The sequence below is a fragment of the Hippocampus comes genome, unplaced genomic scaffold, assembly GCF_001891065.2.
Source record: "Hippocampus comes isolate QL1 unplaced genomic scaffold, H_comes_QL1_v1.1 scaffold139, whole genome shotgun sequence".
NCBI lineage: Eukaryota > Metazoa > Chordata > Actinopteri > Syngnathiformes > Syngnathidae > Hippocampus > Hippocampus comes.
In genome coordinates, this window is record NW_017804829.1 from 925027 (window position 1) to 944456 (window position 19430).

At 42.8% G+C, this 19430-nt stretch overlaps 1 protein-coding gene across 1 annotated transcript; it reads right to left on the reverse strand.

Annotated features, from left to right (window-relative positions):
* Window positions 1-11324: 11324 nt before the first annotated feature.
* On the reverse strand, window positions 11325-19150 carry csrnp2 (cysteine-serine-rich nuclear protein 2). Its single transcript, XM_019866792.1, has 5 exons — window positions 18547-19150; window positions 14386-14556; window positions 14043-14305; window positions 13194-13490; window positions 11325-12165 (listed from the first exon to the last, which is right to left on the reverse strand). Exons 2-5 carry the CDS (start codon window positions 14543-14545, stop codon window positions 11512-11514), a joined length of 1374 nt encoding a protein of 457 aa, XP_019722351.1. The 5' UTR covers window positions 14546-14556; window positions 18547-19150; the 3' UTR covers window positions 11325-11511.
* Window positions 19151-19430: the final 280 nt, after the last annotated feature.

Genomic DNA, 19430 nt, shown 5'->3' on the forward strand with positions numbered 1-19430 from the left:
ACTTAATTTTAAGCAGAAATATCACAAAAGTGTATCTACTATAATACATGCTGAAATGATGACGATCTGGTCTCAATTGACTCACATTTAGCAGGATAAAAAGAAATCCACATTTTCTGACCATTCAAGTGAAACTGGATACTTTTTAGCTGCATACTTATCCTCTCATGGCACTTTAATGTACCAAAGCTAATCGAAGCGGATCGCTGTTTTAGTGATGTATCACTAAATCAAGCTTTTACTGACATTGATCGGTAGAGAGGATTAATGCTCAAATTTGGGCGGGTTATCGACCTGTGTGTACACTGCTTCAGGTTAGTGCTTCCTTGAGAATTCACGTTTAGACATTATTTGTATTATTTCAAAAGGACGTTTATGAGAATGCGCATATGATCACGTTCTTTGTCTTTTAACATGGCAGCTACTTTTTCTCTGTCAGCTTTCGAGAATAATCTCATCTGAGTGTGATGCTTCTTCTATTCTGGCACCTCTCTTATCACTCATGTGCTGCTCTTGGTGCATGGGCAAGGCTCAGATTCCCAAATGGGAGTTCACACTCACTCATCGGCGTGTCAGCTTCAGCCTCGCTCCTCGCACAAGTCTGCTTTCTGTTCGCCATTGGGGTAAGCTTGGGCTCGTGTTGCTGTAAATAAAGGCTTTCATTTTTTACGAAACAGTCGCCATCCTTCTCTCCGTCCCATGTGAACCCACAACTAATTCTCATGTGTGTGGAAGAGGAACTACAGCATCATCAAAAATATAGATTTTTTTAGTGTTTGTATTCGAATACAAAGGATAATAATAAATGTCCAAATGGTGAAAAATTAGAGTTTTCTGGAATTGTTCGGATTACAGTCACAATTGGGTACTATGTTAATGCTCATGCGTATTTGAAACCCAATTTGGCATCGTCTTTGCAGTACGTTTTTTGTCTTTTGTCACACTTAATGGCCTCCTTCCTGACTTTATCTCCACTCCCGACGTTCCACGAAAAAATGTACACTGACTGAGGCAAGAGTTGAGATAAGTCAATCAGTAATATTTCATGCCAAAGCCTTGAAAGCTTCCAGGGAAGTTCTGGAAGTTATCACTTTCGAAGTTACGGTCCTCCCCAGTGATGAGAATAATCCATGTGACGACATCCTCGTACCGCGATACAGAGCCAAATGTGTCATAAAGTTACTTTCCCCTGATGCTCCACCACCACGGCGCGGCGTGTTGTCATGTCTGTAATTGCTTCCATGACTGGAAGTTGGGCTGCGAGCCATACTGATGATGTTAAGTCCCAGGTGGAGGACAGGATCGACTCAGCTGGGTGGGGTGCTTTACTGGCTCAGTCCATTGAAGGAGGCGCCAATACTGATGACATCAGGATGAAGTGCTGTGTGTTTGGATGACGGAGGCTTTGCTTTGTTCTTCACATGCTTTGGCTTTTTTCCTTCTTTTCCTCATTTTTGGTGTTCTACCTATCTATCTAGCTATCTTTGAAGTGAGATAATTAGGGGGTTTAATGCAATTTTTTCTGAAGAGAAAAAAAAAGTGTCAATTTGAGGGAGGTGTTTATTTTCCTTCTGTATATAAGACTCCCAGCAACTAATTGGGACGCTGTTATTTTAGCATCAACAGAACTAACTGGACCTCGTCTGTTTCAATGAAAAACTTCAAGCATGTGCAGTATATCTCTTGCACTTACACACTCCCACACCTAAAGAAGGTATGTTCAGTATGACTCCACTGTATCATTGGATTTTCCACTTGGAGCCATAAAAAGAGGGATTTGGACCGGTTTACTGCACTCAGCTAATGGCTAAATAAAATCTGCTGGAAATATATATTTTTTTTTTTTAAGATATGAAGACCATTTGAAGAATGCTTTTATATGCTTTGCGTTTTTTTTTTTTTTTTACTGCTGTTGGAGCTAGCTAGCTAGCTAGCTCGATAGATAGGTAGGTATTTCAAATGGGGGTGCCCCCCTCCTGCAAACGTTCCTCAGCGCTCACTTATCACATTTTCATGCAACATCAATCTCCTTTATCCTACTTTTCCTCCTTGCAAAACTCCATTTCCACTTGATCCTTCCCGGAATTTTCCTGGTTGCCTGGGAAGGTACACTTATAAACATGTTCAAGTACCCTTCATCATTCACTTGCAATTTCTCAGGAGAACTTCAATACCATTTTAAACCCAAAAGTAGAAGCTGTATTTTTTACCGTGTGTAAACACAAAGTCAAAACAATACACTTTTTGGTTTAAAGAAAAAAAGTGTCATGTACAGATGCTCGTCGCTCAGCATTTACATAACAAACAGAAGCAGCTGCGGCACAAACTCATCATAAAAGGCCTGTGCGTGGCTCTAAAGCCATCATCGGCAAACAAACAAGAAAGGAGATCCTCAGGTGATTCTACAAAGAGTGCGTTGATCCACCTGCCGGCCGCCGGCCAAGAGGTGGAGCTCGGTAGTTTAGTCTGTGATTAGTCTGTTTCGGGGGCAAAGGGGTGACCTCTCCTCCCTGGGTGAGTGGTCACACTCTGCAGGGGCCTGATGATGGAGCCCGAGAACGGGGTCACATGCTGACACACTATGGTGCTCTCTAATCAACTGAGACCAGCAGTTAGGTTGTGTGTGTGTGTGTGTGTGTGTGTGTGTGTGTGTGGGGCGGGGGGGGGGGCAATTACTTGACGTATCTCAACTCAAGTTGTTAGAGTAACTTGACTACAGCCCATTGTGCATGTTTCATTTCTCCATACGATTTAATCACTATTGAAAAGATTTAAGTTGAATTATAAGTATTACCGTTAAGTGTGGATGGGCCTGACAGAATCGGTAACGGTTAGACTTTAGGGTTAGGGTGAGGTTTAGGTTTATTGTTAGCATTTTGGGGTTCACGTTTTGGGGTTAGGTTTCAGGTTCATGTTAGGTTCAGGTTAGGGTTTGGGTTTGGGTTAGGTTTAGGGTTAGGAGTAGGATTAGAATTCCGGTTGTCTTTGTTTCAGTAATGGTAAATCTGCCACTCCTGTTTCCATTTGGGTCCATGTGCTCTGATTCAGTTTTTCTTATCTCTAAACACTCAATTGTTTGTTGGACAAATAGCTAAGAATTGCTGAAATGGTCTCGCTTCAAGCAATTTATTTTACACCATGAACATTCATTCAAAAAAACTAACTGCCCTTTCTGTTAGTTAATATCAGATCTGCCAACGGGATGCTGTCTGGGATTGTTCAAACCAAACCAAATCCCGCTTCTGTGTGAGCCCCGTGGATGTGTGCTGGGAAAAGTAGCATATGTCACGGAAGCGCTCAACCATAATGTTTTCCCTGGGAGCAGCTGGAGCGTGGGATGAATCCAGTGTTGACCTCTTGGCTCCTAATACATAATCTCCATGTCTACTGATTTGTATGGCTCAGGTAAGACAAAAAGACAAAAAAAAAAAAAGTAAGAATCACATGACTCTTGTGGGGAGCTACATCATATGGCTCATTACTGACAAGGAACCAAATTTGGTTACTGCATGTTCGGAATGCTTCGCTGGCATCACAGATAGTAATTAGCTTTCACATGAGTAGTATAGGCTGTCATGCTCATATTTTGGTTAGCGAGGGAAAAAACAGTATACTACTGTTTTACAATAAATAATACAAGTATACATTGCTTACAGTGGAGCAGGTCAAGGTATATTTTTTCGGAGGGATTTCAATAATTTATGCAGACAATCCCATTGGTTTGTTCAGCGTCTGCATTTATCAGGTTTCAGTTTTGGAAGCTAAATACGCACACACACACACACACACACACACACACACACACACACACACACACACACACACACACACACACACACACAAATTCTCTTGAACCACTCCGAATAATATGTAGTACCCCAAGCACATTGTTGAACCATAATTACCTTTTAAAAAGAACAAAACACATCAAAGACTAAACACAACAAAAACTCAAATGCATCATTAATTTCATTGAAGCACAGAGAAGAAAGTGTTGGACTTTTGTTCTGTACCGCGCAGTTTGGCAACTCTGCGTATTGCGGGTATGGCTTGGAAAAAGGTGATTTTATTTTTTTGTTTTAAATCCGATTTTATCAGTCTGTCAATGTGATCTAAAACGTAATGATAGCTAAATAGAAAACTACTGTAATGGTTGTGTAACATAATGGTATGCTATCTTAAAAGTCATTTTCCACAATAAAAGAGTTTGCCACAACATAGTTACCACATAAGCAGTTAGCCTAGCCTCTTCTATTTTCTTCTTCTACTACTCTTACAGACTCTGGAGGCTCTGTGGAAGCATGCTGCCTCTCACAGGTCAGTCTTGGTACTACGCTACACATCTGGTTTGGCAGGCTCGTAAACACATCTAATGTATCCATTCAATTTCTAGTCCACTTATCCTCATTAAGATCGCAGGTTTAATGAGGATAAAAAAAACACGTGCCGAATTTCTCATCAGCTTTTGTGGGGTTGCTCACATTTTTATAAATGGTGAAGATGTAAAAATCAAAAACAACAACAACAACAACAACAACAACAGTTCTACGTGTGTTTAAAAGGCTTCAGTTAAACACATTTTGTGAAGATTTTTGTTTTTTAAGTTGTTTTGCAGTCAGCGTTTTCTGTCGTGGAAGTAAAAGTTGAATGTTGATTCAGCTGGACAGTAGGGAAAAGTGTAAACAGAAACCCGTTTAACATTCCGAAGCCCTAAAGAGGCTCTTGCTTAAAATGATCTGTTATCTATTAAACATTTCCAAATACTTATAAACGTTGACATCAGCTCACAGATGTAAGAGCTGCGATGAGCAAAAACGCCCAATGAGGCAAGCAGGACCAAATGTGTTCTACATTGACATTTCCAGTCCCTCATAGGGAGCACGAGGAGATCCTCTTTCAGTAAAATCCCTCAAGATGGACCATAAATAACCCTCTCAAGTCATCTGGGATGTGTAATTAATTTCCAGAAGCGGTTTTCTTGCGATGGCTGCCTTGTGCCCAGGCCTTTCTAAGGCCATCACCTGTTGGTCCCACGCTGGGCCTTTCGTCCAAACTGCAACCTGAGCCTGGATTTGAGATTCCCAGCCCAAATTGACTGTGAGATTATAAATGTGGACATTTGACTGAGGTGGGAATGTCCCTTGGTGTGCAACAGAAAGCTTTCATTTTGTTCATACTATTTTTCAGCAAAGATAACAACCTAAGCGACACACAACATAATACATTCTATCAAACATATCCTGTTTGCGGGCAGTGCTAGCTTCTGAATAAACACCACACATGCGATTTATTATGTCTCTATTTGTGTTTGTTGATGCGCCTGCATACACGCAGTGTAGTGTATGGTGTTGATTTCATGACTCAAAATGCTTTTATTGTAGAAATACAGTATGTGGTGACGACATCTGTATTCACCATTGGCCCAGCTCGACATGGCGCCAAGTGTCCAGTGGACTAATTTCAGCAATTTTAGAAATAGGGTGTGGAAAGTGTACAATAATCCTTTATCCTTGGAATATATTGACAAAGGCCTGTCGCAGACGTGTCATTGAGACATATGAGAATTGTGGTAAATTGGGGGGGAAAATGCCTAACATGATCCTCAAAAAAGTTTGAATCTCTTTGTTTTTGTCATCAAACTAACTCTGCTGCATTCATGTTCCCATGCCAACATGGAAACACTCACTCCACACCCACATCTGTTTTTACAGGTACAGCAGTGGATCCATGTGTGTAACAGGAAATGAGGTCGAATGGGAACATGTTTTTGTTTGCACAGCATGCTGGGAACGTGGCCTGTTATGCCAGCAAGAGATAAACAACATGGATTGTCAGGGATATGGTATTCATGTTGAAAAGTGACAAGATGGTGGTTAGGGAATTTTTACATGATTCAGTCAATGTGTGCTTCAGGGAATAAAACACATGGACAGGAAGTCATTACACTTCCTTTCCCAGATTCAAGAATGTGTCTTTTTTTTCTACTACTACCGTAATCTAAAATATTTTTTTCAAATACCACTTGTGCTCATTAAGGTCACAGGGCAAACATATATTTTGCACTTGCTTTCACCAAGTATTCTGGCTTCCAAAAACATGCATGTTCTTTTAAGGCTCCTAATTAGCCATAGGTGTGCGGTAAATAGTTGTTTGTCGATAATATGCCCTGTGAATTTACATTTAACAAAACAAATAGTTAATGAATAATAAAATACAGGAAAACACCTGATTCCTAACAACAGAGTACTCACGAAAGGTATTCAACAAATAACTGGAGATTGTGGAATGCGTGAGAAATGGAAATTCTGGCATTGTGGGAGACTTCAACTTCCCATCTAAAGGAGTAACATCATGTAAGAGTCGTGTCACAATTTGAAGACATTGACAACATATGTGTCCATTCCATATAAAGATTTTATTAACAGAATGTGCTGTTGACAAAGTGTTTTCTAGTAAAAGAAAAAAAAGAAAAAAAGGGCAACTGTGGAAACACTGCCCCCACCCTAATGACAACAGAATTTAATAGACACCCAACAAGGAATATGATATCCCAATTCAAACATTGACCCTTGGAGCCATGTTGAAAGCCATCTGGGAATCTAACTCAAAATGTCCAGGGGGGTACAAGTACCAAAAACAAAATACACATCAAAGGTTTTCATATTAGAGCGTCCTGCCAGGTTCATCAGGAAGAATGTACAGTTTGGATACCAAAGAGATGGAGTCATCTTTTTTTTTTTCTCTCGATCATCAAGCACGTTTACATTATATTGCCTACTGCTGTTTAATGCACAAAGGCCCCACTGTGAGTGCATTCTATGAAACTTCCACCAAGAACAAAGCCCGGCACAAAGCCAGACACTGAGCTAATGGGATGGATTTAATTCCAGATCTGGAAGCTATTCTTTCACTTATTTCACTTTTTTGGAATCAATTCATGGTGGATGGTAATGGTATAAACGCATAGACTGTGTGACGGGCCGACTTGACCTTCGTCTGAGGAGGTTTCCTGTCAAGCACTCAACGGGCCAAAGTTGTGACGTCACTCGACGAGATTGCAGCCATGCAGTGAATCAGTGCTGCCCTCCGATGGCCATTAAATGTAGGGCACCCAATAAAGCCAATGGGGACAAAATATTTCAGGGAAGGGCTGCCCAACCTTTTTTGACCGAGAATCGACTTTTCAAGCAACCGACCTCCCGTGATCGACCCGCTACCGCACGTGCACGCATGCCACGATGAGTAACAGCCATAACAGCCCCGAACATGAGCGAAAGAGAAAAATAAAGTCGATATAAGAGCTTGTGAATTTGTAAAAAGGAATCGGTGCCTACCTTAGTCGACACCTGACGCGGCGTCATGGGACGCACTTTGGCAGCGTCTTCAGTGTAACAACTTAACTATAGTAGCTCACGTGTATCGTTTACATTTTTTCTCCTGGCACTTCAGATTTCAATTCTTTCCCAGTGCCATCTGCGAATTGTACATGAAACAAACTTTGAATGAGAATTAAAAACAAAAAGAATATATATGGCTACAGGTCTAATCGCAAGCAAGTGCAGACTGCTAACCGCTAACAACTTCCGGTGATGCAGGTCACGCGCCGCCGTAGGTAAAAGGTGACTCGCTTTTATTTTTTTAAATGATATTTTTGTGAAAGTGAAACTAAGCGGATGCTTAGGGTGTAGTGTGCACTAACACAAAAATATAGAATATTAATAACACGCACACAGACACACAAATCTTATTTTTCCATTTTCCCCTAGATCGACTGGTTGGGTGCCCCTGCTTAAGGGGTTAAAAGCGATAACTACGAAAGCATAAAATAACTTTTTTTTTTTAACATGAAAACCTAAATGAAAAGTGCACTGTATGCAATACATTTTAATAAATGCATCCACAATAGAACAAGTATGAAAAAAATACAGCAAAATAATTTTGGTGACTTTTCATGTGTATAATGATGCTTCTGAGGCAATCTGAGAAAAGCAATAACTGATTTACTGCCCTGATATTTCCTTTGTCAAAATTCAATTAGCAGTGTTTTTAAAATCACTAATTTGAGAATAGCAAACATTGAGAATCACAAAGTGTGTGAGTACATTTAAAACTGACAACACACAGACACCTGTCTTAAATGTGCACTTTATTTATTTTTATATAGAAAAAGACCTTATTTTGTCCACTTTTAGGGAACAGATTCCGGAGAGCGGCTCTCCACAGCTCTTTTATAAGTCTTTCCAGCATTCCAACAATCACACTTATCCTTTGCACACACGCACACGCATACACGTTTATACTAAGAATGATCGCAAACAGCCAAACGTGATCAAGGGGAGGCCACAACTACAGAGTCATCCTCTCAGGAGAGTGAAGACCACTGCTTTGGTGAAGCACACTTGGATTAAGACAAAACAATAAAAGGCAAATAATGACATCAACATCTCATACATGTCAGCACATTGAAAAAGATGGTTTAGTGTTGTTGTTTTTTTTTTAAATGACATTTAAATAGCATAAAAGTTAAAACGTCACAGACACGATTTTGTCATAAGCACAAGAATGTGTCGTAGTAAAGCAGCAATCGCCTTCCTTGACCTCCTGCATGAAGCGTTACAGAAAAAAAAGCACCTTTGCAAAACACAGGATTTCCTCATTGTTATGCTTCCCAAGCCCCCTAAATACAGTACATCTGTGGACACACACACACCCACACACACACTTATCAAGCTGCACCACACAAGATCATATTTTTCTTGAAACGCTCTTTTCTTCATGTGACACATCTCTTGTTCAGAGGCGGCGGTGCAAAAATCTGCTGTTACACTAGACGCATCAATACATATAGTATACTTCATCATTCATGTGAGGGATATTGAAAAATGTTGTAGGACTCACCATACACTATACAACAGGCCTGCAGTTACACTCTAGACTAGACCTGGCCTGGTACCCTAGAACGGGTTGGATTTGCCAGACTTGTGGAAACATTAACAGGAACAGGTCTGAGGTACCCTCTTGAACAGATCCAATGCTACGCTTTAGAACAGGTCGGGGGAACTTTTCAGAACAAATAAGCCCTAACACTCTGGAGCAGGCCGAGGCTATATTCTAGAATTGGTTTAGCATAGTTTCGAGTACAGGCTCCGTGTAGGACCAAGTTTGTAGAACATGCCTAATGGTATTCTGTACGAGAGCCTTAGGGCTCTTGAAAAGTCCCAAAGCTGGCCAGAGGAATCATTACAGAATATCAGAAGGGCCACCTAACCCTCTTGAGCCAGTTAAGGTGTGACTCTCGAACAGTTAAAAAGACTTCACACTCCTGACACACTCCCGCAGATTTTATTTGGGACCTATACTTGTGAAAAGGTTGGATTGAAAAGAAAAGATCAACGACTACCCAGTTACAACAGGCCAGGGGTGACATTCGAGGACAGGACATTCACTCCAGAGCAGATGGACATTTACTTGCCAGGCCTACAGGCATTTTGTTAAACTGTAGTACAGATCTGGAGCTACACTCAAGGGCTGGTTATGAGTCAAGCCTCTGGAACAGGTCCAGGTTACATTTTGGAACATAACCTTTGTCAGACTCAAGTTATGGTCGGAGTCTAAAGGGAAATTTAACGTCTACGCATAATAGTTCCAGTGTAAACTCTCGAGATTTGATTCGAGGATAGGCTTGGACAGGCCCTGATTTTATCAGGGGTGTCAAACTCATTTTTGTCCTGGGCCACTTTGTAGTTACGGTTTCCCTTGGAGCGGCGTTATGAATTTTGGGAAACCATATAAATGTTCAATAACCTCCACATATTACATACACAATGCACAACAAATTGATGGATAACTAGTTTTAAAATCAGAAGTCAACAATAATGACTGTTATTGTGGATTACATACGACAATTTGAAATTTTGGTTCAGACTTCAGCAAGCATCATGGAACTTGACATGCTTGATTTGTTTTCGCGGGCCACATAAAATGATGTGGCAGGCCAGATCTGGCCCCCGGGCCTTGACTTTGACACCTGTGCTGTAGAACATATCCACGTTTACATTCTAGAACATCTGGTCAGACAGTATAGCGTGGGTTTAAGGATAAACTAAAGAAGGGCCACCAGGTAGTCAAATAAAAGGCATACAACATGCTTGAGCAAGGTTAGGTGACAACTTACAGGCTGTGGAGTTAAAATCTAGAACAGGCCTGGCATGACACTCAAGGGAAAATTTTAGGTTAGACTCTAAAATAGAAGTTTGACTCTCGATAGAGATGATTAGAATTAGGGACGTTCAACACCAGCTTTTTAAAGAGCAATATCAGAACGAGTATTCACTCTGCTCACCAATAAAGGAGTAGCGATACCTCTAGTACTTTTGACATAAAATTTCATTCAACACAATGACAACAAATTGAACAAAAACCTTTCTTTGACGCAAAGGAGGATTTGCTGATGTGTCAAACTGCCTCAGTATAGTGCCAACAACTGCTGAGGAGGACTTATCTACACGCACACACTCGCACATTGATATCGTTACTGGCATACCCCTACTTAGAATCATTCAAAGTTGCACTCGAGAGGAGTGACAGACATTACACTCTAGAGCAGGCCCACGGTTACACACCAGAACAGGTCTAGTGTTAAAATAGGGCTACAACAGGGCTGCGGGTAATGTACTCTACTCTAGGGGTTGTTTGAGGACACACTGGAACAGGTCCAGCCGGGCAACAGGCCTAACATTGCTCTCTGCAGCCGGCATAGCTTGCAGTCTAGACCAATCTTTTATTTCCCGAAGAAGAATACAGTACAAAGTGCAACGATGTCTGTCTGTCTGTTCAGAAGTGGTCCAGAGTGGCTAGCAGTGATCCGTATGTAAACATTACAAGATCACATTGAATTTAAGCAGCGTTGTGAACGTAATGCGGAAATCTGCGTTACAAAACTACCATTCTAGCACAACTCCAGGTGGATGAAAGTTGACAATTTTCCAGTAGCACCTCATCCACAAGAGATCCATCACACAAAGATGTCATAATATCACAGGCATTGCAACGACGACACAAGGATCGCGTTTGTGAAAGATGAGCAAAGGCCGGCGCAGACGAGCTCAGCGTGTGCGCAAACACCGGCGGCTTGGCCTCGCAATCACACAAACACTTGTACAGTACACAAGAAAACAAGTATTTCCAGGATTATTAGGTCAGTTTATGCCATCATTTGGCTGGACCGCAGCTCAGACACATCTGCTGCGATTCAACGTGTTAGTGAAGTCACTCACTTTTTCTCTTGGATGTCTCCGAAGTTAGCAAGCAGGACGTTCACCTGCATTTTTTTTTTTTTTTGCATAAGGCTGTGTTTACTACCCCCAACACAATTCACAATGAAAGTCATGTGACTGCATATACCATTACGTATGACTCCTGATCTCCATGTGCTCCAGCCTCTACCAATGCAACTGAGTTCGACGCGAAATGTTGTTTTATTTGTGCAAAATATCTGCAGAGAAGCTCGGCCTAAACGTCAGGAGGAAGAGGGTGCGTCGCCACCGCTGCTTCCGCGCTTTCTTCTCGGCACTCTTCACGATGGTGGAGCTTCGAATGATCACTTTGGAACCGGCTGCCTAAACAATCGTCTCCTGTTGCCTCCTGAACCTCCTCTTCTGTCGGCTCCAGGATGGCCGGCTCGATGGAGCTAAGTTGGTAGTAGTGGAGAGGGGCGGAGTCTCTGAGAAGGTCTGTGGGACTCTCCTCATCTTGGTTGATGCAGAGCACGGCGGTCCCGGTTGGGAAAGGCCCCTGCAGAAGAACCTCCTCCACCTGCGGCTCCTCTGCCCGCCTCTCCTGCTCCACGGCGCTCTGCAGGTGCAACACGGCAGTCTCATTCTCCCGCTCAAGGATGTCCTCCTCTGCCTCCAAAAGACATGCACGCACACCGCTCTCTTCCGGGCCCGGGGATGCGGGGCAATTGGAGAACGGAGGGCACACAGGGTCCGACTCGGCGTACTTCTCCCCGGGCACTTGTAGCAGCACTCTCCTCTTCTCCAGGTCCAACTTCATGATAGTGTGCAGGTAGTGTGTTCGGACACGAAGAGGGTTGAACTCGACACGGCCCGCTAAGTTGCCACAACCATCTCTGGAGCATCCACATGGGAAGGACATTCTGTCCACCTGGAGGAGAAAACAGGTCTCGCGATTTATTATCTTTTGTCTTCAACCCCTCTTAAACTGGATTTACACGACAAGTCCGGGTTTACACAGAACACACAAACCGACACGTGCATGCAGAAGCCCAACTAGCGTATTTGGAACTCCACCAATGTCAACTGCAAGCACAAATGACACAGAACTAAACATCCTGGAGCCTATTCCAGTTAACTTCGGGTGAAAGGTGGACGACAGCCCGAACTGGTCACTTGTCAGTCGCAAGACATAGATAGACGAATAACCATTCACACCCACGTCCACACCATCAGTGAGTGGGAACCGATCCCACGCTGCCGCTCACAAGTCAGGCGAGTGTAGCACTACACCATCAGTGAATCAGAACAAAACAATATTACATCATTAATATAAATATTAACCTCCTGGGTTTGATACAGGCCAATTGTGGCCATCTTGCGTTCTTTTTTTAAAATGATTTTAAGCTGTGTTAATGCAAATGTTTCTCATGGGTGGAGACTTTTTTCTGATTTTGTCATTTCCAACTGCTGCTCTTTAAATCGAGGCCCTACCGCAAGCACTTTTAAACATTATTTACCATAATTTCCTAGAGTATAAGACACCCTCCCACCCAAAACTCACCTCCAATGTATTGTTTGTCTATGCTTTTGCTGTGGCTCAGATTCACAGCAAATGGTTTTTCACCTTTTTTATTGTACTGTTTGAAACAAACACAGGTGAATGTCAGCAATCCATGTATGATGATGACTTCAAGTCTGCACTGTCAGCTGCCCAATATAAATTGAATAATTTTCCACATTTGGAAGGGGTCTGATTCTGAAGTAAAGTTTGACTTAAGTTAGTTGTTTATTTTCTATTTATACTTGGATGACGCATATCCCAGTTGTGCCACTTGAGAGCAAAAACAAATTGGAATTGTGTTACTTCAACAGTGCAGTATAAATCCAACTTCTTCCCATCAGCGACATCTTGACAGGACTGACAAAAACTTCAAATTCAAAAGGTGACCATCCTACCTGGCACTTGATGCCAGCCTGGCTGCAGCCACAGTGTCGAGGGTCGCAGTACAGACGGCAGTCACAGCCACATTCTTCCCGGGAGAGGCGGATGGCTCGCAGCTCCGTTTTCTCCCGGGCGTCGATGCGAGCAATTCCGGACGCTCGCAGAAGAGCTCTACGACGCTTAGTGGGCAGCGGCTGAAGAAAGAAGCAGTCGTCCACCTCCACGGCGTCCACGTCGAGGTCCTCGTCCGAAACGTCATCCAGAGTCAGCAGTTCGGCTTGGGCGCACTCCACTGTGCCATTCCTGGTCAGCTGTGTATGACAATCAACACAGCGAAAGTAAATAAAGTGTGGAGTAAAAACAAATATTGATACTGATGTGAAATATGTGCCTTGGCTCGATAAAGGTTAGGAAAACACTGCTTGAGCAGATGCCTCCCCCAGAGATTCAACTGCTGAAACCCTCTGCTCGAAAAGTAGTTTCCGTAGGATTTCAGCCATTTTTTTTTTTTGTCTGTTACTCGGCCTTTTTATTCTCCATTACAGAAACCCCTACGAGCCGCGGGGGGGAGGAGGTGCTGCGTCGAGGAGACTCAAAGGGGCACTCTCACATATGCCAGTAGGTTTCCTCCTTCAATGAAGCTCACCCATGAGTTCATCAACATTTAATCGACCAATTTCATGGGGGCAAATAAAACAAAAGTAACACAACAAAAGACTCTTGTAATATGACTCCATAATATTCCGTAATGTAAATGCTTGGTGGGGCTGATAAAAAAATAAAAACAAAAGAATACTTGACGCAGACTGGTTTCTAATGTACCTAATTAAGTGGCCATTTCGAGGCTTGCGTCAACATCTTACCTTCAGCTTGCGGGCATTGAGCTTTTCCTGCCGCAGGTGTTGGCGTAAGGTGTGACGGTGACTGCTCTCCTGCTCCCGAGCAAACTCCCCCAGCGTGTAACGTCGGATGGACGAGTGGTTATGAGCCATGCCCAGCGAGCTGCCCCCCTGGCTGGGTACGCTAGTGAAGCCCTGCCTCCGGGGGAAATAATACACTGTCACCGCGTCGAAACGCACCCGCTTGCCTCCCGGCGACAGTTTGTGTTGTCTGAGGATTGAGGTGGCTGGGGGACAAGAGACATTCAGTATGGAAGTGAATGCTTATTCGTTATGTTTGCACTTTTTTTTTCCTTTTGTTCCTTACGAGTGAATTCTGTCCTGGAGGGGGGGTTGAGGCTGTCACAGCTGTCAGCACTGTCACTGCTTGAGATATCATCGTCAGAGTCTTTGGGTGTCGAAAAGAGAGAGCCGTTGTCCACCTCTTCATATCGTCGTTTGAGGCTGAGGGATGAACCTGCCTCCATGGAAACTGTGTCTGAGGGTACAGGGCAGCTCCAGTCATCACCAAGGCAAAAAAATAACATTAAATTAAAAACTAAAAAACCCTTAGAGAATCCATACAGTTTTATGGTGAAAACTGGTAGAATCACAAACTGCAGCTAGATGTCTAGACAAGTGATGGGCCATTTAGCAAAATTTCCACAATCAACCATGGAGAATATTAATTCAGCCGTTGAGCCATTTGTACCATATGAAAATGGCAAGTGAGCTGGAGTCTAACCTGGACTGGTTGCAGACCAAACAAACCATTCACACTCACACATATGGGCAATTTAGAGACAATTAATGAAGAGACCAATAGAATATGGCCAACCTTTTGTTTATCTGCAAAGTATAAACAGTATTTCGTAAACAAAATTTCCCAAGTGAGGACTTTAATTTCCAACAGATATTGGGTAATAGCAGTCGCTGATGGTGTAGTGCGGGGGTTGGCAACCCGTGCCTCCAGAGCCGCATGCGGCTCTTTAGTGCCACCCCAGCGGCTCCCTGGAGCTTTTTCAAAAATGTTCAAAAATGGAAAAAGATGGGGGAGGGAAATATATTTCTTTGTTTTAATGTGGTTTCTGGAGGAGGAAAAACATGACACAAACATTCTTAACATTTTCCAACGTTTACACTCGCCTGACTTGTGTGCGGGCAGCGTGAGATCGGTTCCCACTCAGTTGCGGTGTGGATGTGGGTGTGAATGGTCATTTGTCTCCATATGCGCCCTGTGATTGGCTGGCGACCAGTTCAGGATGCGGTCTTCCTTTCGCCCAAAGTCAGCTGGGACAGGCTCCAGCAATTCCCCGCGACCCTCTTCAGGATACGCGGTGTTGAAAATGGATGGATGGATTATATTCGGTAATATGAATTATCTGAACAAAATCAACAAATGACAGTAGACAGAAAGACAAAGGTAGAAGGGTATATTTTAGCTTTGTGTAACCAAAACCTTTTTTTTTTAAACTTTGGTTTTCAGACTAATTTTTTCTGAAAACATCACGATGCCAACTAGCTAAAGTGGAATTGCATTTCAAATTCAACTTCAGTGTTTTCCGAATGGAATGGAAACATGACAGCGCATCATTTTAAACTCATGTAAAATCCATCAAAGCAGAGTTAAATTATCATGTTACATAAAAATGATCCTTCCTTTAAAGCTCATCCTTGTGCTTTGACGACGCATTTCAATTACCTTAAACCAGAATTGATGATTGACTGCGCATTTTGAACCAGGCCAAGTTTCACATTTCTTCAGACAAGCCTTGAGATGGCGAGAGACAGCACAACTGTTACCATGGTGACATAACCAGGATGTGAGGACGCCAAAGGGCCTACTTCATCATCAGCCCATGAAGAAAAGAGGTTGTGCTCAAAAAGCATCCTAAAAAGACCGGTTTCTCTTCTGTTGACTGAGATAATGCAGTGGGCAGAGCAAATACGGTATGCTATGTTTATGTTGACAATTACGGTTGTCAGAATTACCACACTACTGAACACTTCATACTGCTGAAAGGGTCTCTCTTATGGTCTGAACATTGGCACTGTTTTAATAGCTCTGGCCTCCAAAATAATGCAAGGAAATAAAGAGGAAAAAAAAACATACTCTGAAGTAAATTGTGGCTTTTCAGCAGATTTTAGAACACCCACATTTAAGTCGAAAACCAGCTAATTGTTTCCTTGTTATTATCTTGTGAAAGTTGAAGTTTTGCGTGGCACCTCGGGCTTGGCTATCGGATGCCTTCCTTCTTGCGCAGAAATCGTAATCACTGTACCAGGGCTATGGACATAATTGCCATGCCGCTGGGCACACCAAGGTTCCTACTGGGGCTGAATAATTGCCGGCAATGGTATTCAAATCGACAGTGCAATGCAGTAGAATTCAACTATTAAAAGTGGTGGGGTGAACTCTGCTTCATTTCGGTCAATAGTCTTTGTTTTTTAATACATATTTTATTCATCCATCCATCCATCCATTTTCTCATCCGCTTATCCTCACAAGGGCCACGGGGCGTGCTGGAGCCTATCCCAGCAGCCTTCGGGCAAGTAAGCGGGGGACACCCTGAACTGGTTACCAGCCAATCGCAAGGTACACAGAGACGTAGACAATCACACCCAGGGACAATTTAGGGTGTTCCATTAACCTGCCATTCATGTTTTTGGAATGTGGGTGGAAAACAGAGTACCCAGAGAAAAGCCACACGGGCACAGAGAAAACATGCAAACTTCACACCGGAAGTCCGGAGCCGGAATCAAACCCTGCACCCCTGCAATGTGAGGCGGACGTGCTAACCATTCGACTCCCGTGTTGCCCTATTTTATTTACTTGTTTGTTTGTTTATTTATATTGTGTCATAAGTACGGTCCACATGTTCACGAAAGTTAAAAGCCACATATTTGTTTACATTATTGTTGTAATCCATTCTGATTTCTGACTTACTGACTTATCTTTACGTCACACTTGTTTTGGTAGAATTTTGTGAAGTTGTCATTGTGAATGCTTAAAAGACTGCAAGTCGAAGCGCCAACTTAGTAAATTAACAACTCTAAATGAAGTAGATAAATAACTTAAATAACCTGTATTAACTCTGCGGTCTTTGCAAATTTGTGGTTGCATCAGTATCACCGCACTACTGGACACTTTACATTATTTAATGATGATATTTGTGTTTATGTGTTGTCTTAAATGTACATTTTGTCATGGTGACCTATCTGTTGTGGTACCAGAGTGTCTGCAACTACTGGGCAAAGTCCCTGATCATATTTGGCCAATTAAGAGGATTCTGATTATTAAATCTCATGGCTGTGTCACAATGACAACACCGACAGCCCCTTGAGCATCCTACAGTTCCTGACTGAGAAGAACATCGCTGTGTTGGAGCAATCTCCCTACTCACCTGACCAGGCTCATGGGGGGGGGGGGGGGGGAACGATATCTATGGGCCTCATTTTGAGGATGTGGATGACACAAAGATGTTAAAGAATCCTTCCAGGAATGCATAAAGGTGTAGCAGACAAGACTGGGACCCCAGCAGATTTCTTCAAAGGGGAAAGCTTGTTGTAGTTTGGATTTTATATCTTTTGTGACACCAACCTTGGATTTTTTTTCTTGAACACCTCGTATATAAAAATGGTTTTATGATGGTGACAGTTGACCTTGGAGTGGATTATTTCTGTTTTGATCATTTCCGATGGGAACAAATCTGATGTTAACCAGCATTCTTGAACGGAACTTTTCCCACTGTAGAGCTTCCGGGGTATCAAGTTTTGGCCTTCCCATCAATCTACTAATGGTTACTGACAGACACAAATCATAAAGAGCTTTTACCAGGAAATTACAGTGTATGCCTACTTGAAGATACTGCAGAGCATTTAATCTGACCCAATACAAATAGATCCCCTATTTGTATTGGGCCATCAGTTTGGGCAATGCCGCATCTCCTGATGGGATGCTGGGCCATCAGTTTGGGCAATGCCGCATCTCCTGATTGATGCTGTCATTTTTAACTAGCAAAACAAATAAAGCGACTTTGTATTGCAGCAATTTTACCGCATTTAAATCCCCTGGAGAAGCTGTCTGGATGTGTGCAGTAATCATTCATTGGATTTGGAAGTGGATTGTCTTCTGTCAACCTTTTCCATCCAATAAGAAGCTCAAAGTAAAAAAATACATATATCAGTTGGAAATATGGATTGCTTATTTGTACGTAATTTTCTTTGTGTGGCTTGTCAACAAAATACGTAACTGTAGAATAAAGATTAATAACAAATTAATCAAGGATGAATAGTCGAGATAGAAGCTGCTGATGACGGTGCAGTTTACAGAATCTTAAACGGGAGCATCACTGTACTCTGTAGCTCGAACAGGCACTAGATTTACGAGAGCACTTAGTGATTGTATCGATATGCAAAAATAGTTTTCACGTCCACACTGCAGGGGTGTTAGGCACGCTCACAATGACAAAGAAGCTTCTTTTCTTACCTGGTTCACAAACGAGGAACTTGAATGCAACCAGCTCGTTGCTCTTGTCTCTTGTTCTCTGTTCATGGATTATGTTAAACACCCTGTTAAAACGCCTTTTTGGTGCGGGAACCAGCAGCGATACCTTTGCAAGTGATTGTCTATGCGTACCACTTCTTCAGTGTGGCTGGAAGAGGCTACTTGGGCTCTATACTCATTGTTCTGAAGAACGTGGGGGGAAAACACCGCAGTCGACTTAACGTGTAGTTTAAAAAGGACATCAAGGGGGCCTTCACGTTACCAGTGCGCTTTATGAAGATATTGCTTTTTAAATCTTCAGTATTTTCCTGTTCTTGACGGGGGCTTTTAAAATGGAGAAGCCCGCTGACATCTTTAGCCGCCCCTCCTCGCTCGGCACCTCTACAACATCCTCACCCGGCCGGGAGCGGTCCGCAGGGCCGAGCTGAGTCTTCTCGCTCGTCGCGCGGTTGCGGCGTCACTGTCGCGGCCGTTTTTGGGGCGAGAAGACGGGCTTGGAGTCTATTTCGCCCCGCAACCGGTACCGGTCCAGGTGTCGAGATCGTAACAATGGCAGGCCGAAATTCCTCCCGGTGGACTGATATATGTACTCTCAGTGACGTCATATGGAGCTTCTGCGCCAAGGGATGCCGGGAAAATGAGTGTGTGGGGGTTACGTCTTATTCATCTTATTAATTTTTCTCATTGAAATTGGCAATTAAAAATGGGGGTAAAATGAACAAGTGTCTGACCGGCTCAGCTCAAAAAGTTGAAATGGAAAAACAGGCCACTGACAATTTCCTTATGGACCAAATAAGCCTGCAGTAAACCTGATATTACTTCAAAGTCACGACAGCAACTGTACCTACAGATACGTACAACACGTA

Coding starts and splice junctions, on each gene's coding strand:
- csrnp2 (XM_019866792.1), bottom strand. CDS start 14,545: ATGGAGGCAGGTTCATCCCTCAGCCTCAAACGACGATATGAAGAGGTG. Junction 14,306..14,385: donor CTCCAGGACAGAATTCACTC/GTAAGGAACAAA, acceptor CTTGTCCCCCAG/CCACCTCAATCCTCAGACAA. Junction 13,491..14,042: donor TCAATGCCCGCAAGCTGAAG/GTAAGATGTTGA, acceptor TGTCATACACAG/CTGACCAGGAATGGCACAGT.